Source organism: Sphaeramia orbicularis, chromosome 10 (assembly GCF_902148855.1).
Source record: "Sphaeramia orbicularis chromosome 10, fSphaOr1.1, whole genome shotgun sequence".
NCBI classification, from domain to species: domain Eukaryota; kingdom Metazoa; phylum Chordata; class Actinopteri; order Kurtiformes; family Apogonidae; genus Sphaeramia; species Sphaeramia orbicularis.
In genome coordinates this window covers 5,270,040-5,294,980 of record NC_043966.1, presented here as the reverse complement: position 1 = coordinate 5,294,980, position 24,941 = coordinate 5,270,040, and the positions used below count along the sequence as shown (strand labels likewise).

Below are 24,941 nucleotides of genomic sequence, written 5' to 3'. Positions count from 1 at the left end.
CGCTAACCCAAACTGTGTCTGTAAAGACCCTGAACACATCGCTAACCCAAACTTTGTCTGAACAGACCCTGAATGCATCACTAACCCAAACTGTGTGTGAACAGACCCTGAATGCATCGCTAACCCAAACTGTGTCTAAACAGACCCTGAACGCATCGCTAACCCAAACTGTGTCTAAACAGACCCTGAACGCATCGCTAACCCAAACTGTGTCTGAAAAGACCCTCAACACATCGCTAACCCAAACTGTCTGAACAGACCCTGAATGCATCGCTAATCCAAACTGTGTGTGAACAGACCCTGAACGCATGACTAACCCAAACTTTGAACAGACCCTGAACGCATCGCTAACCCAAACTGTGTCTAAACAGACCCTGAACGCATCGCTAACCTAAACTGTGTCTGAACAGACCCTGAATGCATTGCTAACCCAAACTTTGTCTGAACAGACCCTGAATGCATCGCTAACCCAAACTGTGTCTGAAAAGACACCGAACGTATCGCTAACCCAAACTGTGTCTGTAAAGACCCTGAACACATTGCTAACCCAAACTGTCTGAACAGACCCTGAATGCATCGCTAACCCAAACTGTGTGTGAACAGACCCTGAACGCATCGCTAACCCAAACTTTGTCTGAACAGACCCTGAATGCATCGCTAACCCAAACTTTGTCTGAACAGACCCTGGACACATCGCTAACCCAAACTGTGTCTGAAAAGACACTGAACGCATCGCTAACCCAAACTGTGTCTGAACAGACCCTGAATGCATCACTAACCCAAACTGTGTGTGAACAGACCCTGAATGCATCGCTAACCCAAACTGTGTCTAAACAGACCCTGAACACGTCGCTAACCCAAACTGTGTCTGAAAAGACCCTCAACACATCGCTAACCCAAACTGTCTGAACAGACCCTGAATGCATCGCTAATCCAAACTGTGTGTGAACAGACCCTGAACGCATGACTAACCCAAACTTTGAACAGACCCTGAACGCATCGCTAACCCAAACTGTGTCTAAACAGACCTTGAACGCATCGCTAACCTAAACTGTGTCTGAACAGACCCTGAATGCATTGCTAACCCAAACTTTGTCTGAACAGACCCTGAATGCATCGCTAACCCAAACTGTGTCTGAAAAGACACCGAACGTATCGCTAACCCAAACTGTGTCTGTAAAGACCCTGAACACATTGCTAACCCAAACTGTCTGAACAGACCCTGAACACATCGCTAACCCAAACTGTGTGTGAACAGACCCTGAACGCATCGCTAACCCAAACTTTGTCTGAACAGACCCTGAATGCATCGCTAACCCAAACTTTGTCTGAACAGACCCTGAACACATCGCTAACCCAAACTGTGTCTGAAAAGACACTGAACGCATCGCTAACCCAAACTGTGTCTGAACAGACCCTGAACGCATCGCTAACCCCTGACTCCAGCAGGTTTTCAGTGGCAGCTCTTTACCAGTGTGTCGGTTTGGATTCAATCCTTTTATTTCACCCTGCTCCCATGGTCACTTTGGCAAAGCTCCTACCCCCTGTCTGCTCCAAATAACACTGATGATGAGAGTAAATGAAGAATGAAAACACACTGACGATCAGAGTAAACGAATTAAAGATGCTTATGATCAGAGTAAAAGAATAAAAAAAACACACTGATTATTAGCTGTTGTACCTCCTTACCTTCCTCTTGCACCTCCTCGTACCATGGTGGGACTGTAGTTATTAGCTGTTGTACCTCCTTCCCCTCCTCTTGCACCTCCTCCTCCTCCTCCTCGTTATTAGCTGTCGGAGCCTGACGTTCATTTGTTGTTATCAGCACTTGTTTAATGGCTACTTAATGGGATTAGTGGGCGTAAGGTAATGAGTGTGGGATGGAGGAATGGTTGGGGGGGTTGGGGGGCGTAGAAAGGCTCATGGTGGAGGTAGGACTGAAGGAAGGAGCTCCTGCTAACAGACTCCCAGGGATTTGCTTAGGCCAGGAGATGGGAGGCCCCTCCAGATGGCAGAAGTGCAGCCCAGGGTCTCAGGCTGCACATAAACAGTGTGTTTTCCACTAGCTTAGCAGCGAGTATTGATGCTAACACAGTTCCCAGGGGGCTTCACTCCTGCTTCGGTATATATCACACTTTCAGCAGACATGAATAAGCAGCTGAGATATGAAGCCTCCTATCTACTCCCTCCTCCTCCTCCTGCTGCTGCTGCTGCTGTTTTTTTTTTTTTTTTTTTTTTCCTGGAGCTACTTCTTTTTTTTCCACCGATGCACATCCACACATACATAAATCGTGAGGGGACATCCTTGCCCAGAGGAGAATCTTGTTGTTGTCTCAGTATTGGAGGTAATGGCCGTCTCCTTTTCCAAGCCAGGGAATCTGAATGGGGCCATAACTGCCCAGAGCCAGGAATCTGAATGGGGCCATAACTGCCCAGAGCCAGGAATCTGAATGGGGCCATAACTGCCCAGAGCCAGGAATTGGAATGTTGTCGCAGAGGTGACTCTCCCCTGAGTTATGACAAAAATATTGATCTGGCTTCAGCGTCGAGTGGATGGAGGAGGAGGCAAGGGCAGCACAGAGAGGAATATTGAACAGTGGACGGGGGGGGGGGGGGGGGGCAGATGAATGAAACATGGACTCTTCCAAAAGTAGAAATGAAAGGTCTATGTTAAGGCTAAAGTCATGACGAAGCTGTTAATTAAAGCAGTTTAATGAGCCTGAACTGCCTTCACTCGCTTTACTATAAATACCTCCACGTCATCATGGGTTCGTCGTCATAGAAAGATGAGAAAAAGCCCAAAAGCTTCAGCTCATACTCTATTTCCTGCATCAGGTGAAAATATTTCCACTAACTCGTGGCTCCGTTCGTGATGGAAATATTTATTTGCATAAATGTGGCTTCTTCCTGGGACCAAACCTCCACATTTGTAGTCTTCTTTTTCATTTCTGAAACTGAAACTTCACATTCATGACCTCCTGCACATAAATGGATGACCTGTACCTGTGTTCTGGGATGGCTTTAGTTTTATTGTCATGTAGTTTCCCAGGTGTCGGTTTTGGCATAAAAATAGGAGAATATTTAGGAATATTTAAGATGATTGGACACAAATTAATTCATTCAGATTATTTCCTCTTGTGGTAAATAATGACTCAAACATAAAGAGGTTCAAGTTTGAATGCAGAAGTGAAAAACAGTGAATGAAATATTGGAAAAGTCTACTGTCATGTCCAACCCCAGAGGGACGTCCAGGACATTATTCAGACCCAACGACCATCTGCTTCCACTGACCTGAAACAGGCTTTTATCGTCTGTTATTCAAGGGAATCTGTTCAGAAGGAGCGTCATGTCTTCGTCCTAAAAAAAACAGCAGAAATAGTCAACAAACACACAAATAAAAACAGATAAAACAGCAGAAATATTCAACAAACACACAAATACAGACTGAAACATCAGCAGCAGGACGACAAGGTCAACGGAAACACAACAAGAGTTAGAAAAAAGCAGGAGGACCAAGAAATGAATGGAAACGGTTCTGACCCATGTCTGTTTCTAACCCAGAAACAGGACAGACATTTATTGATGTTTGTAGTTGAATCAGACTGGGTCAGTTCTAGATGGGTCAGGTCTAGATGGGTCAGTTCTAGACTGGTTCAGCTCGAGACGTGGTGTCAATGAAACCCATGTGGTGGAATCTAGTGAGGGTTCAGATTCAGGAGGTGGTCAGACAGTGTAGATGGAACTGTGTTCACAGACTTTAAAGATGTGTCCTGGATTATATGGGTTCATCTAAGCTAACATGGTCTGATTCAGAACCCGGTCCAGTGCAAGAACCAGAACCAAACATGTTGAACAGAAGAAAACATGTAAACAGGACTTTTGCTGTGATGAGGTTTCAGGTTCATCTGTTTGGAAACAGTTGGTAGAACATCATAAAACTCAACATATGCCTTAAATGTGACAGAAATGTCAGGGTTTTCTGGTCAAAATCAGGTCAAAGAAATGAACTATTTCCACCTTTAGTTAAAAAAAAAAAAAAAAAAGTGCAACTGCTGAAAAAGAACCAATAAACCAAAAATATTCAACAGAAAATCTAAAGGATGTTTGGATGACAATTGTTTCCCTGAATGTCAGATCAATCCCTGCATTAGTCTCCAAAACCTTCGTTAAACTTCACCAAACCTCTAAATACTCGGTCCTTTTGTGTTTGACTGCTTCTTGCGGCGGCGTCTCTGTCCACTGATCCGAGGATAATCCGTTTGTCAGGACCGGAACGCCGCTCTATTACAGGCCAATCACACCTTTAATTAACCAGGTTCAGACTGAGTGTAAAAGACCTGATGGAGGCCGACGCACCGACAGGAGGCGGGGCCGGCTCATGCACAAACAGACCAGGACCAGGACCAGGTGGACCAGGACCAGGTGTTCAGATGTGAGACAGACCAGGACCAGGACCAGGACCAGGTGTTCAGATGTGGGACAGGGCAGGACCAGGAGAACCAGGACTAAGTGTTCAGATGTGGGACAGACCAGAACCAGGTGTTCAGATGTGGGACAGATGGTCTGTAGAGGCGGACCTGACAGTCCATAAAAACAGACCAGGGTCAGCTGGTCCGTAGAGGCAGACCCGGGTCAGACGGTCCGTAGATGTGGACCCGGGTCAGACGGTCTGTAGAGGCAGATCCGGGTCAGACAGTTCATAGAGGCGGACCCGGGTCAGCCTCCACTGTCAGCTGACTCAGTTCAGACCAATAGGAGCTCTGGGATCCAAAACCCAAATCTGAACATGTTGAAGTGTTCATATTCGGGGTCTTTGACTTCATCTACAGGTGAAGCCTTTATTGGACACTCATTGAAATACTGTGACGTTCAACAGTTCAGCTTTAGCCTGTCATTGGACGTCGTCTTCTACGTCCTCCTCAGTTGCCATGACAACAGGCTCCCTCCTCCTGCTGTAAAACATCCCAGCAGCAGCTGATCGAAACGGGACAGAAACAGACAAAAACACATATTCAATATTTACAACTTAAACATGTTCAGTAAAATCCAACATGAGGCACACCATTGGACCAGAATAAATGTTGGAGGAAATGACCAAATATAGTCACTTCACTGATAAAGGGTTAGTAGTAAAAGTTTGTACTGTTTTTCTACATCAGTGGTTTTATGATGAGTCCCAGTCAGAAGAAAGACCAGGACATGTGGACCAGAGGGTCTAGGACCAGGACATGTGGACCAGAGGGTCTAGGACCAGGACATGTGGACCAGAGGGTCTAGGATCAGTACCAGTGGACCAGAGGGTCTAGGACCAGGATATGTGGACCAGAGGGTCTAGGACCAGGACATGTGGACCAGAGGGTCTAGGATCAGTACCAGTGGACCAGAGGGTCTAGGATCAGTACCAGTGGACCGGCAGGTCTAGGACCAGGACATGTGAACCAGAGGGTCTAGGATCAGTACCTGTAGACCAGAGGGTCTAAGATCTGACATGTGGACCAGAGGATCTAGGATCAGGACACGTGGACCATAGGGTCTAGGACCAGTACATGTGGACCAGTGGACCTGATCTGCAGTCCTTTAGATGAAGTCCAGCTGTGTTTCAGCTCCCTGACTTTAAATGAACAGAGAACGTTTGAGGTTCATTTCTGACGTGAGGCTGGGTTCTCCGTCCCTGTGGGTTCTCTGGAAACAACACTGAGGGACACAGAACCCGTGTGGAGAACGTGGTTCTAAAGGAGCCCCTGTAGATGTGGGAGTCGGCCCAGTCCTTCTGGAATAAACATTTCACCACAACCTGTTGGAAAAAGAAAAGACACAATAAACCAATAAAACCATGAAAAGTGTCATTTCCTCGAAGGCCAAATGAATCACAAACCCAAAAACCAGTTTGACATGTAGTCTTTGCATTCTCCCCCCCCTTCTCCTCCTCCTCCTCCTCCTCTCTCTGGCCTCCTGCATCTCCTCTAGTGCATTGTGCTAGTCTTACTTGAGCTCCTCTGACAGAACTGCATTGCACCCCTACTTCCTCCTCTTCATCAGTGCATCGCCTCCTCCTCCTCCTCCTCCTCCTCCTCCTCCTCCTCCTCCTCCTCCTCCTCCTGCCCGCTGCAGTATGGCAGTAAGACTGTTCCTCTACACACTCGTTCGTGCATCCCCCCTTCCTGCTATTGCCTTCAGTATGTTGCCCCCCCCCCCCCTTGCCCCCCCATACACTGGCCCCCCTGCCCCCCCTGCTCAGTGTTGGCAGTGCCAGTGCAGTGCCACACATACACAGTCCGGCCTTGCTGTCTTGTTCGCTCCTTGATAGACGAAGCGGTTGTTTTCCTTAACGAGGACAAACAACGTGTAGAGTTGGTGACGTGTTGTTGGAATCTGCTGTGTTTAATTCTGATCTTTTTTTTATTAGACCCCAAAGGCTCCAAAAATGAAGCTACTCACAAGAAAGGTACTTTCCTTTTCTTCTCCCTTTGTTCCTCTGCTGTCCTCCTCCTCCTCCTCCTTCTTCTTCTGTTCTTCCCTGACCCAGTGCTCATGCCCATGCTTTCACTCTGAACCTCAGCTGGTGTTGTTGTCATGTGGTGTTGGAGCTCATGTCAATCAGACGCTTCACATTCGACTGTTTGGAACGTTTGGTGACGGACGCAATTAAGCAAAAACCCACCAGTGAAACGTCAGCAGGATTTAGAGGCCACGCCGACATTTTCCTTCTGTTTCATCAGTGGAAAACAGGGAATGTTCAGGGGGACGAGGGGTTTAACACCGAGGAAAAGCACCAACCCCAGTGGATATAACACTAATGTAAAGAACACTAATGTATAGAACATTAATGTATAACACTAATATAGATACGAGGGGGGGTTAACACTGAGGAACAGCAGCAGCTCCAATGGATATAACACCAATGTATAACACTAATGTAAAGAACACCAATGTATATAACACTAATGTTAAGAACACTAATGTATATAACACTAATGTAAAGAACAGTAATATATAACACTAATATAAATACAAGGGTGGGTTTAACACCAAGGAACAACACCAGCTCCAATGGATATAACACCAATGTATAACACTAATGTAAAGAACACCAATGTATATAACACTAATGTATATAACACTAATGTATATAACACTAATGTATAGAGCACTAATGTAAAGAACACTAATATATAATATAACACTAATATAGATACGAGGGTTGGTTTAACACCGAGGAAAACCAGCAGCTCTAATGGACATAACACTAATATGTATAACGCTAATGTAAAGAACACTAATATATAACACTAATATAAATACAAGGGTGGGTTTAACACCGAGGAACAGCACCAGCTCCAATGGATATAACACCAATGTATAACACTAATGTAAAGAACACCAATGTATATAACACTAATGTTAAGAACACTAATGTATATAACACTAAGGTAAAGAACAGTAATATATAACACTAATATAAATACAAGGGTGGGTTTAACACAGAGGAACAGCACCAGCTCCAATGTATATAACACCAATGTATAACACCAATGTATAACGCTAATGTATAGAACACTAATGTAAAGAACACTAATATATAATATAACACTAATATAGATATGAGAGTTGGTGTAACACTGAGGAAAAGCAGCAGCTCCAATGGATATAACACTAATATGTGTAACGCTAATGTAAAGAACACTAATGTAAAGAACAGTAATATATAACACTAATATAGATACAAGGGTGGGTTTAACACCGAGGAACAGCACCAATTTCAATATATATAACACCAATGTATAACACTAATGTAAAGAACACTCATGTAAAGAACACTAATGACATAACACTAATATAGATACGAGGGTTGGTTTAACACCGAGGAACAGCAGCAGCTCCAATGTATACAACACTAATATATATAACACCAATGTATACAACACCAATATATATAACACCAATGTATACAACACCAATGTATACAACACTAATATATAATATAAAATTAATATAGATATGAGGGTTGGTTTAACACCATGGAACAGCAGCAGCTCCAATGTATACAACACTAATGTATAACACTAATGTATATAACACTCATGTAAAGAATACTAATATATAACATTAATATATAACACTAATATAGATACAAGGGTGGGTTTAACACCATGGAACAGCAGCAGCTCCAGTGTATACAACACTAATGTGTAACACTAATATAAAGAAGACTAATGTATGTAACACTTACGTAAAGACCACTAATGTAAAGACCACTAATATAGATAACACTAATGTATATAACACTATTGTATATAACACTAATGTATAATAGAACATTAATATAGATAATACTAATGTATACAACACTAATGTATAACACTAATATAAAGACTAATGTATGTAACACTTACATAAAGACCACTAATGTAAAGACCACTAATATAGATAACACTAATGTATATAACACTAATGTATAATAGAACATTAATATAGATAACACTAATGTATATCACACTAATGTATAATATAAGACTAATATAGATACTAGGGTTGGTTTAAGACCGTGGAACAGCAGCAGCTCCAATATATGTAACACCAATGTATAACACTAATGTATAGAACACTAATATAGATAACACTAATGTATATGACACTATTGTACATAACACTAATGTATAATAGAACAGTAATATAGATAACACTAATGTATATTACACTAATGTATAATATAACACTAACATAGATACGAGGGTTGGTTTAAGAGTAATGGACACAGCAGCTTCAGCAGTTCAACACTGTATATAACACGAATGTATATAAAACTATTATATGTAACACTAATATATAACGCTAAAATATACAACACTATTGTATATGACACCAATATAAAATATAACACTGATGTATTTAACACTAATGCATATAACATCTATATGTAATATAACACTAATGTATAATGTGACACTAATATAGATACGAGTGTTGGTTTAAGAGTACGAAACAACAGCTCCTGGACACGAGGAATATCAGCGAAGTTCAACACTATATATAAAACACTAATGTATATAACACTAAGATATAATGTAACACTAATGTTTATAACAGTAATATATTGAATAATGCTAATATGAAATATAACACTAATATGGATAAGAGGAGTCAACCCCAATGTTCAGCACTACATATAACAATGTATATAACACTAATATATAATATTAGACTAATATTGATACGAGGAGTCAACCCTGACGTTCAGCCCTATATATAACACTAATGTATAGAACTCTAATGTATAACACTAATATATCATATAACACTAATATGGATTTGAGGAGTCAACCCTGATGTTCAGCACTATATATAACATTAATGTATATAACACTAATATGTCACATAATATTAATATATAACACTAATGTGGATACAAGGAGTCAACCCCAACATTCAGCACTATATATAACATTAATGTATATAACATTAACATATATTACAGCACTAATATATCCTATAAGACGAATGTATATAACACCAATATAACACTAATATATAAGACTAATGTATGTAACAGTCATATATAATTCAGCACTAATATAGCATATAAAACTAATGTATGTAACACCAATATAACACTAATATATAATTTAGCACTACTTTATAACACTAATATACAATATAACACTAATATATAAGAATAATGTATGTACTAATATATAATATAGCACTTATATATAATATAACACTAATGTACATAGCACCAATATAGCACTAACATATAATATAGCACTAATATATAAAATGACACTTATGTATATAACACCAATATAACACTAGTGTGGATACGAGAAGTGAACATCAATGTTCAGCACTATATATAACACTAATGTATATAACACTAATATATTGGGTAACACTAATATATAATATTGGACTAATATATATTACAACACTAATGTATATAACACAAATATATAACACAAATGTATATAACACCAATATATAATATAACACTAGTGTATGTAATACCAATATAACACTAATATATAACACCAGTGTATATAACTCTAATATACAATATAACACTAATATATAGTATAACACTAATGTATATAACACGAATATGACACCAATATAATGCTAATATAATATAATATTATATAATAGTACACAGATATAACACTAATATACAATATACAATCCATATAGCACTAATATAACACTAGTGTGTGCGTGTGTGTGTGTGTGTATGTGTGTCTGCACACAGCTGACTGTTTCAGTTTGTAATCCTTCTGTATTTTTACTCAGTTTACTCAGACTAGTGTCAACAGACTAGTGTAAACAGTGTCAGTTGATCAGACCAATACTCTGTCAGATATTACTCATTTTTAATCCAATATCCTTCTGATCCTGTTTCTATGTCCAGAACACTTTGGTGGTGACTGTTGGACAAATGTGGTACAACATGTACAAATACACAACAACAGAAAAACTACAACATGTACAAATACACAACAACAGAAAAACTACAACATGTACAAATACACAACAGCAGAAAGACTACATGTACAAATATACAACAGAAGAAAACCTACCACATGTATAAATACACAACAGTATAAAAACTACAACATGAACAAATACACAACAGTATAAAAACAACAACATGAACAAACACATAACAGTATAAAAACTACAACATGTACAAATACACAACAGTATAAAAACTACAATATGAACAAATACACAACAGTATGAAAACTACAACAGGTACAAATACACAACAGCAGAAAAACTACAACATGTACAAACACATAACAGTATAAAAACTATAACACGTACAATACACAACAGTATAAAAACTATAACTTGTACAAATACACAGTATAAAAATTACATGTACAAATACACAACAATATAAAAACATGTACAAATACACAACAGTATAAAACTACAACATGTACAAATACACAACAGTATAAAAACATGTACAAATACACAACAGCAGAAAAACTACAACATGTACAAATACACAACAGTAGAAAAACTACAACATATACAAATATACAACAGTAGAAAAACTGCAACATGTACAAATACTCAACAGTATAAAAACTACAACATGAACAAATACACAATAGCAGAAAAACTACAACATTTACAAATACACAACAGTATAAAAACTACAACATGTACAAATACACAACAGTATAAAAACTACAACATGTACAAATACACAACAGCAGAAAAACTACAACATGTACAAATACTTAACAGTATAAAAACTACAACATGTACAAATACACAACAGTATAAAAACTACAGCATGTACTAATACACAACAGTATAAAAACTACAACATGTTCAAATACACAACAGTATGAAAACTACAACATGTACAAATACACAACAGTATAAAAACTACAACATGTACAAATACACAACAGCAGAAAAACTACAACATGTACAAATACTCAACAGTATAAAAACTACAACATGTACAAATACACAACAGTATAAAAACTACAGCATGTACAAATACTCAACAGCATAAAAACTACAACATATACAAATACACAACAGTATAAAAACTACAGCATGTACAAATACACAACAATATAAAAACTACAACATGTTCAAATACACAACAGTATGAAAACTACAACATGTACAAATACACAATAGTATAAAAACTACAACATGTTCAAATACACAACAGTATGAAAACTACAACATGTACAAATACACAACAGTATAAAAACTACAACATGTTCAAATACACAACAGTATAAAAACTACAACATGTACAAATACACAACAGTATAAAAACTACAACATGTTCAAATACACAACAGTATGAAAACTACAACATGTTCAAATACACAACAGTATGAAAACTACAACATGTACAAATACACAACAGCAGAAAAACTAGAACATCTAGAACCGGTGGAACCACACGGGTCAGTGCAGTAGTTGTGTGTACTGCAGTGTGTACTTTAGTGTGTACTATAGTGTGTACTGTAGTGTGTACTATTGTGTGTACTGTAGTGTACTAAAGTGTGTACCAAAGTGTGTACTGCAGTGTGTACTGCACTGTGTACTGCACTGTGTACTATAGTGTGTACTGCACTGTGTACTTCAGTGTGTACTGCACTGTGTACTTTAGTGTGTATTGTGCAGTACAGGATGTCTCACACACACACACACACACACACACACACACACACACACACGATCCTGTTGGCCGGTTAGCTTTACATGCCTGGTTTTTCCATGGCAGCATTAACTTCACATGCTAATTCCTAGCCTTCCCACCACGGCGTTAGCTTTAGCTGCTAATGCCTGGCTCTTCCGCGGTGATGTTACCTTCACATGCTAATGCCTGGCTTTAACGCCCCACAATTAGCTTCACATGCCTTTCCACGGCGCCTTTACCTTCTCATGCTAATGCCTGGCCTTTCCATGGCAACGTTAGCTTTATATTTTAACGCCTGGCCATTCCACAGTGTCGTTGACTTTACATGCTAATGCCTGGCTTTTTCACCGTGGTGTTTGCTTTACATGCTAATGCCTGGCCTTTTCGTGGTGGCGTTACCTTCACATACTAATGCCTGGCCTTCACACATTGCAGTTAGCTTCATTTGCTTTTCCACAGCGCCTTTAGTTTCACATGCTAATGTCTGGCCTTTCCGCGGCACCATTACCTTCATATGATAATACCTGGCCTTTCCACAGCATGGTTAGCTTCACATGCTAACGCCTGGCAATCTGCAGCACCGTTGGCTTCACATGCTAACATCTTGCCTTTCCGCAGTGCTGTTATCTTCATATCCTAACACCTGGACTTTTCATGGCACCGTTAGCTTCACATGCTAACACCTGGCCTTTCTTTGGCGCTGGTAGATTCACATGCTAATGCCTGGCTTTTCCGTGGTGCCGTTACCTTTACATGCTAAAGACTGGCCTTTCCGCGGCACCATTAGCTTCAAATGCTAACGCCTGGCCTTTCCGCAGTGTCATTATTTTACTCTGAAAAGAAATGTAGAAAAATAATAGAAACATAATAAATATGAGAATTGTTAGATTTGGATGTAAAGCATGTACAAAAGCAATAAAAAAACTGATTATTTAGAGTCAAAAAAATCTGCATTAACATGCTAGATTTCAAAAAATATATCCAAGGCACACTGTGGGATTTGTGTAAAAAATAAAATGCCGTTATTACTTCATGGCAGTTTTTAAAGTACAGCCAACGTGTTGCGACCTCTGGACTTCATCAGGGCTTTATATGTCTTATTAAATATAAGAAATATAAGAATTGTTAGATTTGGATGTAAAACATGTACAAAAGCCAATAAAAAACTGAATTCAAATCTAAAATGTGGTGGTGACACAATGGTTTTCAAAGGGTTAAGGTTGTCTGGATGGAGCTAATGCTAGTGCTAGTGCTAATGCTAAGTCAGTGGTTCCATAGTTGGACAGTGTTGGCAGGTCTTGGTTGATATTGAAGCCGTGTCGTCCGTTATTGATGGTGCGTTGACCAGCTGATGGCTCTGACCTCCTGGACCGCCGTCACATGCATCATTCCTTCAGTTCAAAGCACCTCGTGGACATTTGACCACTTATCAAACACATCTGACAGACTGGAGATTAAAGCCCATCGATTTCCTCTGATTGAATCTGGAATTCTGCAGAATCAGCACAAACACAGGCGTCGGCTTCAGCGTCCACACAGACACTCCACACACTGGTCAGCGTCCACACACTGGTCAGCGTCCACACACTGGTTTTGGGTTTGCTTTGTTTTTGTGCATGTTTTGTTCTTGTTATTGTTGGACTTGTTCATATTTGGGTTTTTTTTTATTGTTTTTCTGGTTTAAGGTGGGTTCAGGCTTAAGGTGGTTTGAGGTGGTTTCAGGCGGTTTGAGGTGGTTTCAGGTGGTTTGAGGTGGTTTCAGGCGGTTTCAGGTGGTTTCAGGTGGTTTCAGGCGGTTTCAGGTGGTTTCAGGTGGTTTCAGGTGGTTTCAGGTGGTTTCAGGTGGTTTCAGGCGGTTTCAGGCGGTTTCGGATGGTTTCAGGTGGTTTCAGGTGGTTTCAGGTGGTTTCAGATGGTTTCAGGTGGTTTCAGATGGTTTCAGGTGGTTTCAGGTGGTTTCAGGCGGTTTCGGATGGTTTCAGGTGGTTTCAGGTGGTTTCAGATGGTTTCAGGTGGTTTCAGGTGGTTTCAGGCGGTTTCAGGCGGTTTCAGGTGGTTTCAGGTGGTTTCAGGTGGTTTCAGGCGGTTTCAGGTGGTTTCAGGTGGTTTCAGGTGGTTTCAGGCGGTTTCAGGCGGTTTCGGGTGGTTTCAGGTGGTTTCAGGTGGTTTCAGATGGTTTCAGGTGGTTTCAGGTGGTTTCAGATGGTTTCAGGTGGTTTCAGATGGTTTCAGGTGGTTTCAGGTGGTTTAAAGTGGAACGTATCCAGGTACGATACTGTTCTGGATACCCAGTTTGAAAAGACCTGAATCCAGTTGCCTCATCTCCGTGACGACGCCACAAACCCGCTATTGGTTCACGTTGTCTGCAGGGGCGTGGCCTCCGTCTTGTTATGTCCACCTGTCAGTCAGAGCCCGTGGGGGTGGGGACAGGTGCCGGGGGCGGGGACAACACGATCCACCACAGACGACGTGAACATCCAATCAGGGTTCCCGCTCCTGTCGCTGTCATACGTCTGTGATAACAGAGACCAGAATGTGCCCTGATTGGCTGATCCAGGACACAGTCGCCGTGACGACGGGTTGATGTTTCCTGCTGAATAAACAGTGTGTGAGCAGCGGTGCCGTCTGTTGAACACGCTGACCCCTGACCCCAGAACCACACATGTATAATGAACACACTAATGACTCTGCACAGGCATCTCTGTTACCGTGGTAACCAGCCTGCACTCCTGCACCGCTATGTCTCCTGTTTTCTGTTCAGTGTTGTGGTTTCGCTCCACAGCGTCAGTTCTGTCAGGTCCACATGGGGTCTCAGTGGAACTGGTCCAGAACCAGTGATATGGTGTTCAGGGTCTGAGTGGAACCGGTTCAGAACCGATCATGTGGTCAATGGTAATGCTGCCGTTCACATTAATACTGAGGTTCTCATCAGTTAGGTTGGTTCCTGTGGGTTCTGGTTCTGGTTCTGATGTAGGCTCTGTATAAATAGTGGATTAAACCTCTGTGACATCAGCTGTGAATTTGTTTTGTTGATGTCGTTGCCTTGTTGTTTTTTTTAGAAATACTCACCCACTTCCTCTACCATTGTCATATTAAACCCCGCCCACCCCCTCTACTAGTGCCATATTAAACCCCGCCCACCTCCACTAACAGTGTCATATTAAACTCCATCAGGTCATTTCAGATCCTTCATAAACGTTCACGTATACAGTTGTGTCGATAACAGTATAAATGTACAAACACACTAATAATGATTACCTGAGCTAATTAGTGGCTAACAGACACACCATAGAATTCAATACATATTAATGCTAACATCAGCTAATGCAGCTAAGCTCCTCTGGTTATTGGAATGAGTCTTTGAGTCTTAACGGATCTGAACGGACTGTGTGTAGACGAGGAAGGAGGAGTTTATTAAACATGTGACAGGAGGAAGGAGGAGTTTATTAAACATGTGACAGGAGGAAGGAGGAGTTTATTAAACATGTGACAGGAGGAAGGAGGAGTTTATTAAACATGTGACACGAGGAAGGAGGAGTTTATTAAACATGTGACACGAGGAAGGAGGAGTTTATTAAACATGTGACACGAGGAAGGAGGAGTTTATTCAACATGTGACAGGAGGAAGGAGGAGTTTATTCAACATGTGACACAAGGAGGAGTTCCTGCTTTCTACAGTGTTTTATTGCATTCTACTGCATTCTACTGCATTCTACTGCGTTCAGTAGATCTGGAGGACCAGGGTTGGTGAGCCCTGGTCTGAGGCTCCGTTCAGATGCAGGTAAATGTGTCCGTATGTGAGCTGCATCTGATCTGTTCCAGACTGTCTGAACAGCACTAATCAGACCCAGACCACTGTCATATGTGGTCCTAAATCTGACCCAGACCAGGAGGTTCTGAAGGAGGGTCTGGAGGAGGGTATACAGCAGCAGTAGTACTAGTATACAGCAGTAGTAGTACTAGTATACATCAGTAGTAGTACTAGTATACAGCAGCAGTAGTACTAGTATACAGCAGTAGTAGTACTAGTATACATCAGTAGTAGTACTAGTATACAGCAGCAGTAGTACTAGTATACAGCAGTAGTAGTACTAGTATACATCAGTAGTAGTACTACTATAGCACAGCAGTAGTAGTACTAGTATACAGCAGTAGTAGTACTAGTGTACAGCAGCAGTAGTAGTACTAGTATACAGCAGTAGTAGTACTAGTATACATCAGTAGTAGTACTACTATAGCACAGCAGTAGTAGTACTAGTATACAGCAGTAGTAGTACTAGTGTACAGCAGCAGTAGTAGTACTAGTATACAGCAGTAGTAGTACTAGTATACATCAGTAGTAGTACTACTATAGCACAGCAGTAGTAGTACTAGTATACAGCAGTAGTAGTACTAGTGTACAGCAGCAGTAGTAGTACTAGTATACAGCAGTAGTAGTACTAGTATACAGAAGAAGTAGTACAAGTATACAGCAGCAGTAGTTCTAGTATACAGCAGTAGTAGTACTAGTATACAGCAGCAGTAGTTCTAGTATACAGCAGTAGTACTAGTATACAGCAGCAGTAGTTCTAGTATACAGCAGTAGTACTAGTATACAGCAGCAGTAGTTCTAGTATACAGCAGTAGTACTAGTATACAGCAGTAGTAGTACTAGTATACAGCAGTAGTAGTAGTTCTAGTATACAGCAGCAGTAGTTGTACTAGTATACAGTAGCAGTAGTAGTACTAGTGTACAGCAGTAGTAGTTCTAGTATACAGCAGTAGTAGTACTAGTATACAGCAGTAGTACTAGTATACAGCAGTAGTAGTACTAGTATACAGCAGCAGTAGTTCTAGTATACAGCAGTAGTACTAGTATACAGCAGCAGTAGTTCTAGTATACAGCAGTAGTACTAGTATACAGCAGTAGTAGTACTAGTATACAGCAGTAGTAGTAGTTCTAGTTTACAGCAGCAGTAGTTGTACTAGTATACAGTAGCAGTAGTAGTACTAGTGTACAGCAGTAGTAGTTCTAGTATACAGCAGTAGTAGTACTAGTATACAGCAGTAGTACTAGTATACAACAGCAGTAGTACTAGTATACAGCAGTAGTAGTACTAGTACACAGCAGCAGTAGTACTAGTATACAGCAGCAGTAGTACTAGTATACAGCAGTAGTACTAGTATACAGCAGTAGTACTAGTATACAGCAGCAGTAGAACTAGTATACAGCAGCAGTAGTACTGGTATACAGGAGTAGTAGTACTAGTATACAGCAGCAGTAGTACTAGTATACAGCAGCAGTAGTACTAGTATACAGCAGCAGTAGTGTCCGTCTGCAGTAGAACTGCCCTCAGCAGAAACAGAAACATTCAATATTTATCGGGCAGCGTCTGTGGTCGATCCGGTCCGAGGACGGCACTGGGACTGTTATTGGACTAATATGTATTCAACACACACACACACACACACACACACACACACACACACACACACACACACACACACACACACACACTCCTTTTTGTTTGGAAAGGACATAAAGAGGCAGAAGCACAGGGTGGTTGGTCTGTTCTGTCTGTTCTGTCTGTTCTGTCCAGACGCCACAGCTGAGGAGAACTATCCCAGTCCCTGGTCCATCCTAGTCCCTGGTCCATCCTAGTCCCTGGTCCATCCCAGTCCCTGGTCCATCCCAGTCCCTGGTCCATCCCAGTCCCTGGTCCATCCTAGTCCCTGGTCCATCCCAGTCCCTGGTCCATCCCAGTCCCTGGTCCATCCTAGTCCCTGGTCCATCCTAGTCCCTGTTCTCAAACATTAAATGAAGGAGCAGGTTTAGCTTGGATGAAGTTCATCCTCTGTTAAAATCCAACTCTAGTGATTTTTACTGGTCCCCTTCAGACCAGAACCAGGACAGACCTGGACTGGGAGTTCTGGAGAAACACCTTAAATATTTATGACTCCTTTAAGACATGGTCCATCAGCGAGTCCAGATCCAGGTCTGGAAGACTCGATACCCTAACCTGGATCCAATAACACACCATGTGTGTCCTGGAATGTGGCCTCAGTGAGTCTGCAGATGTGAACCTGGGTCCAGTCAGACCACATCCCTGTTTGTTGGTGGTTGCAGGTTCCTGTCGGTGCAGGTTTGTCCAGATCACAGCTCATTCATCTGCTTCTTCTGTCGCTTTTACATCCGTCCACCTCGAGGTCAAACAGGTGTCGTGGCTTCAGGCTTCCTTTTTATTTTTAGTGCTGGTATTTCCTCATTTTCAGAAACACAAACTACTGTAAGAGGTGTAAACGCAGAGTGTCATGTGGTGTGTCCCCCCCCCCCCCCCCCCCGTGGTCCTGCACCTGTCGGATCAGCCTCACATATGGTGGTGTGCAGAGAACATGGTGGAACCTGCTGTTCAGAGGATGATTTCATCCAAACACCCTCCAATGTCACCACTCTGTACATTTGTAGTCATCCCAGGTCTGTGGAGGGGGGAAGGGGGGGGGGGGTTTCACTGCAACAAAGCCGAATCACGCCAAGAGGCCGTGTTTTCACCGACGCAGAGAGTTAACGTTAAATAGATCTGACACGGACGGGTCGTCCTCGTCCCACGGGCTCATGTCTGGATCTGGTTTGGCAGCGGCGCTTTACGACCTACACCGACGATGAGCTGTTAAGTCGACGCCGGGAACAAAGCTCCGAGTGCTGGGGGGGGCGACCCCACAACTATTAATCATTAAAAAAGCAATTACAGGCACTTCTCTGGCAGGTTTATCAGCCTGTCATCTTCATACCATCTCTATTTAGTCCCATCGACTTCCTGGATAAGCACCAAACACTCCAGTGTCCCTGTCAGTTCTGCTCCGAGGTGAAAAACGAGGAGACGATGATGACGGGAAAACACCACGAAAACACACGGCACCGAAACCAACCCTCCGACACAGAGGAAACCCAAACATAGGATAGATGAAGCTGCTGTGGGCGGGGCCTAGCTGGTGTCCATCATGGCTCTACAGTAGATGAAGCTGTTGTGGGCGGGGCCTAGCTGGTGTCCATCATGGCTCTGCAGTAGATGAAGCCGGTGTGGGCGGGGCCTAGCTGGTTTCAGTCGTGGCTCTACAGTAGATGAAGCTGTTGTGGGCGGGGCCTAGCTGGTGTCCATCATGGCTCTGCAGTAGATGAAGCCGGTGTGGGCGGGGCCTAGCTGGTTTCAGTCGTGGCTCTACAGTAGATGAAGCTGTTGTGGGCGGGGCCTAGCTGGTGTCCATCATGGCTCTACAGTAGATGAAGCTGATGTGGGCGGGGCCTAGCTGGTGTCAGTCGTGGCTCTACAGTAGATGAAGATGGTGGGGCGGGGCCTAGCTGGTGTCAGTCATGGCTCTGCAGTAGATGAAGCCGTTGTGGGCGGGGCCTAGCTGGTGTCTCTGCAGTGGTCTATGAGGGTTTGAATGTGACGCCGTGGATCCTCCGTACGTCCTGACGTGTTGGCGGCATGCAGACAGACAGTCGGTGTCCTTCGGGGTCAAACTCAGCAGAACAGCGCCTCATGTGCGTCCGTTTCAGCTGAAGCGTGTTCACGACCAACCGGGCGTGTCTGAAGTGCGAATCCGTGGAAACGGCGGCGTTAATGAGCCTTAACGCGTGGACGCCATCTGATTGGCTGCTGTTGTTCAGGCTTCAGCAGACGCACCTGCATCTGTAGGGGGTGGAGCAACGGCGCCGACCCAACAGACGCATGTGTGTTCACCCATGTGGCGACAACAACCACTGTGTGTGTGTGTGTGTGTGTGTGTGTGTGTGTGTGTGTGCGTGCGTGTGTGTGTGTGTGTGTGTACAAACAACAAAATATAAAACAACAAACAGATGAACAGTTCCTGTTCCTGCTGTGGTTCTGTCCACTCGTTTCAACCTGTGGTCCTGGTTCTGGTGGTTCTCCTTCATCTTCCACTGGTTCCGTCTCTGGTTCTGTCTCTGGTTCTGTTCCTGCTGTGTTGCGGTCCAGTTGGTCAAATCTGTGGTCCTGGTTCTGGTGGTTCTCCTTCATCTTCTACTGGTTCCATCTCTGGTTGCGTCTCTGGTTCTGTCTCTGGTTCCGTCTCTGGTTCTGTCTCTGGTTCCGTCTCTGGCTCTGTCTTTGGTTCCGTCTCTGGTTCCATCTCTGGTTTCGTCTCTTGTTCCGTCTCTGGTTCTGTCTCTGGTTCCGTCTCTGGTTCTCTTCCTGCTGTGTTGCGTTCCGGTTGGTTAAACCTGTGGTCCTGGTTCTGGCAGTTCTCCTCCGTCCTGTTCTGATCCATCGTTGGTTCTCATTGCTCGAGGCCTCGTTGACTGATTTCCTCCTTTAACTGTCCGTCTTCGTCTCCTTGACGACTGAAGTCACGAGGCCCCGCCCCCGTTGCCCCCGGCACTGCTGGGACTGTGACAGGCAGAGTAATTGCCCATCAGAGTAAGCGGCCCCTCCCCCTCAGGCCAGTGGCGTTCCACTGGACGCTGTACGTTCTGTATAATGGACTGAATAGATAAGTACACGACCAGGGGATGGAACCGGATCAGAAGCAGAACCCAGGATGAAAATGACTGAAAATCACAGGTTTAACACATGAATGTTTATGTTTAAAGACGGATTCTAAAGAACCGACCAAAGGAGACGAGTTTAATCAGACGAGAAACTAGAACCAGATCAGAATATGAACACAGAAGGGTTCTGTAGGGGGTTTTGTAGAGGTGGTTCTGTAGATGGTTTTGTAGAGGTGGTTCTGTAGGGGGTTCTGTAGAGGTGGTTCTGAAGTGGGTTCTGTAGATGGTTATGTAGGTGGTTCTGTTGGTGGTTCTGTAGATGGTTATGTAGGTGGTTCTGTAGATGGTTCTGTAGGTGGTTCTGTAGATGGTTCCGTAAATGGTTCTGTAGGTGGTTCTGTTGGTGGTTCTGTAGATGGTTCTGTAGATGGTTCCGTAGATGGTTCTGTAGGTGGTTCTGCAGATTATTCTGTTGGTGGTTCTACAGATGGTTCTGTAGGTGGTTTTGTAGATGGTTCCGTAGATGGTTCTGTAGGTGGTTCTGCAGATTATTCTGTTGGTGGTTCTACAGATGGTTCTGTAGGTGGTTCTGTAGATGGTTCCGTAGATGGTTCCATAGATGGTTCTGTTGGTGGTTCTACAGATGGTTCTGTAGATTATCTGTTAATACATTGCTGATGCTGAACCCAAAAACCCAAAAACCCATAAATGCATAAATAAATGTCGGCCATTATCAGATTTGTCTTTTCTTTCTACTTCTGGATAAACGAGGTTCTAATTAAACTAAGTCACTGACACGGAACACAGTTCTACATTCCTTCAGGTTTCATCTATCATATGTAGAATTCAGTGGGACTTCATTAGTAATAGAAGCTCTGATTAAAGGTCATATATAATGACAGCACAGGTTTATGTGAAGGTAAAGACAGATGGGAGGACGCCCTCTGTTGGACTGTTGGACCACTGCCGTCCTCAGTAGGCACGTCCCTCTGTCTGTCCGTCTTTCATCTGTCATTCAGTTCAGTTGAATTTATTTGTATAAACTGGAATTACTTCAATATTCAAGGAACATGTTGACACTGTTTCAGGGAAAATCTGATCTGAGTTCAAGTTAAAGAAATTAGACAGTTGATTGTCCCCGACACTGTCCTGGGGATTGATCCACATAGACCAGGACAACCTCACACATTCAAATGGGGATTGATCCCTATAGAGCAGGACACTGACACGCAGGGACACTGGGACTATTTTTTAAGGCGTACTGATCTGTTGACATGTTTCTTGTCTTTCTGAAGGACTGGTGTATTTCAGTGGCTGTCCTGCATTGACTCCGCCTCCTCCACATCTTCTTTAACTTGATTTACTCCCTGCATCTTTATGAACCGCTCTAACTCCGTCCACCTCCACTGGACTCCATTCAAGCCCAACAGAAAATAAAAGGCTGTGATTTGATTAAAAATGATGAAAGTGCTGTGGTTTTGGGAGCCAAAAGGCAGATGGGACATTTTAATTAGGTTTAGAATAAATATAGTGTAGATTATAAACCTGGAATGTATTGGAAAGTGTGTAACAGAATAAATGTGTGATTAGAGGAGGATGAATGACATCAATCACCGACGTCGAAGCGTTTAGAGACTCGGAGGCCTGAAGCTTTAATAAAGAAACCCATGGGAATATTTTCAGCTGTGGATGGATTTATAAAAGAGCAAACAGGTCCAACACACAAACATCTGACTCTGATTGGAGGATCGGCTGCATATGTGGTTCATTTTCTTTCTTTTGGCACCAATGAAATGAAAATAACAAAAGTCGAAATAGAATAAGATGAAACAGATCTGGAAGATGGTCTGTAATTAATGTTTTGTTGAATCTTTTGAAATCTGTCTAATCTATTCAGTCTATTGAATTTGTTGAATCTATTGAATCCTACTATAATGGGTGTTTTGTGTCCGGCGCATCTTTGTCCGACTCGTGTCCCAATGTTGCAGCACGGGAAGGTGCTATCGTATAATGGCACCACGGGTACAATGCCGCTAGTCTATTCAATCTGTTGAATCTGTGTTTTTTGGTTGTGTTTCTGTTCATAACGGTTTTTGTTTATTTCCTAAACTCTAACCTGTCATCTCTTGTTTTTTTGTTTGTTTGTTTCGTTTGTTTATTTGTTTTGTTTTGTTTGTTTGTTTGTTTTTCTGCAGGTCCACCTGTAAACGTCACCTGCAACATTTTTATCAACAGTTTCGGGTCGATTGCTGAGACGACGATGGTGAGTGTGAATCCGTCTAATGTTGTTCTTTTCTTCATCCTTCGCTCTTTGTGGTCGTTCGGCGCTTCGCAGGAAACGTCACATCTCAGCTTCGTTTCAACTCGGGTCATTTTCACCTTGAAAAATGCAATTAATTGAAAGGAAGGAGCCGCCAATATTTGAGGCCTGTGAAGTTTCATTCTGTATTTCCTTTTATAAATTCAAAGCCTGGTGTCCTGTTGAGTGTTTACAGACGTCTGCGCCTCATTGAGCTCGTCTCCATTTCCAACGCTCCGTCTGAACAAGCACATCACTGCCGTGTTGTTATGCAAATGGCGGCAGCGGTGGTGGTGGCGGCGGCGGCCGTGCCTGGTCTGTGATGGAGGGAAATTAGCCTGATTCATTAAACAGAAAAGCCATTAGAGTTAATAGGACGGAGCAGATCGGACCACACTGAAGCTCAAACACCGTCCATGCTTTAATCACCACATGAATCTGTTCATTCTGACGCCACAGCACAGCATTCTGGGAAGGTTTTCCCTGTAGGAACAGGGTCTGTGCCTTTAAATACATCAGACTGTAAGTGGTTTGGACTCAGAAGACAACCCATGTTCTATTAGTTCTGCATTAACCCTTCAAAACCCAAACAGTAACAACACTGGTTCATATTTTTATTATATTTGGTTCTTGGTCAAAGGTTAAATGTTAAATGTGTCAGTGTCAGAGGGTTAAAGTGTGTTTAATATACTCACCTGGACACCAGAGGGTTAAAGTGTGTTTAATATACTCACCTGGACACCAGAGGGTTAAAGTGTGTTTAATATACTCACCTGGACACCACAGGGTTAAAGTGTGTTTAATATACTCACCTGGACACCACAGGGTTAAAGTGTGTTTAATATACTCACCTGGACACCAGAGGGTTAAAGTGTGTTTAATATACTCACCTGGACACCAGAGGGTTGAAGTGTGTTTAATATACTCACCTGGACACCAGTGAGTGATTTTGTTATGATTTCATTGTGATTTTGTTTTTATTTTGTTGTGACTTTGTTTTGATGTTGTGATTTTGTTTTGATTTCATTGTGATTTCATTGCGGTTTTGTTGTGATGTGGTTTGTAGTGATTTTGTTTTGATTTTGCTGTGATGTGATTTTGTTTTGATTTCATTGTGATTTTGTTTTGATTTTGTTTTGATTGTGTTGTGAGTTCATTGTGACTTTGTTGTGATTTCATTGTGATTTTGTTGTGGTTTTGTTTTGTTGTGATTTTGTTGTGATTTCATTGGGATTTTGTCGTGATTTCATTATGATTTCGTTATGATTTTGTTGTGATTTCATTGTGATTTTGTTGTGATTTGGTTGTGATTTGGTTGTGACTTTGTCGTCATAAGTTCTTCATTCCAGAGGATCCTCAGTGTCTATAAACCCCCTCGTCTCTCCTCGATGGTAAATGACTCCCTGAAATGAATCATTGACGCCTGTAAATGACTTTTGCCTCATTTGAATAAGTCTTGGATTTCCATTTCTCTCTTAATGTCATTAACGTACAGTCGTGATGAGTGTGTGAACCATGAAGACGAAGGATTTGAACCAGTGATGATTCACACAGAAATGATTTAGAAGAATCTCAAAGGAACCCAGATGTCTTTAATCAGACCTGCAGCGCTAAGGAAACGGAAATGACAGCAACACAGAACGGTCACAGAAGGAACTAGAACCGCTTTATTTAGACGAGCGCCTTCAAACACATGTTTATAAAGAATTTAGAAGGAAAAGGAAGGAGGAGAGATGGGTGTGGTTCTGAGGGGTGAAGGGATGTGGTTTCAGATGGTGAAGGGGTGTGGTTCTGATGGGTGAAGGGGTGTGGTTCTGATGGATGAAGGGGTGTGGTTTTGATGGGTGAAGGGGTGTGGCTCTGATGGATAAAGGAGTGTGGTTCTGAGGGGTGTAGTTCTGATGGATGAAGGGGTGTGGTTCTGATGGGTGAAGGGGTGTGGTTCTGATGGATGAAGGGGTGTGGTTTTGATGGGTGAA

General features: G+C 42.4%; 1 protein-coding gene across 4 annotated transcripts in view; it reads left to right on the top strand.

The window, feature by feature from the left end:
- Positions 1-24,941, top strand: part of glra1 (glycine receptor, alpha 1) — a 98,816-nt gene that overhangs the window by 41,683 nt on the left and 32,192 nt on the right. For 2 of the 4 annotated variants that reach the window (XM_030145415.1, XM_030145414.1), the window contains exons 4-5: positions 6,407-6,445; positions 22,859-22,926. In XM_030145415.1, coding sequence (XP_030001275.1) covers positions 6,407-6,445; positions 22,859-22,926 — 107 coding nt within the window. The remainder of the gene's footprint in view (positions 1-6,406; positions 6,446-22,858; positions 22,927-24,941) is intronic. The other 2 variants (XM_030145417.1, XM_030145416.1) reach the window with 1 other exon arrangement.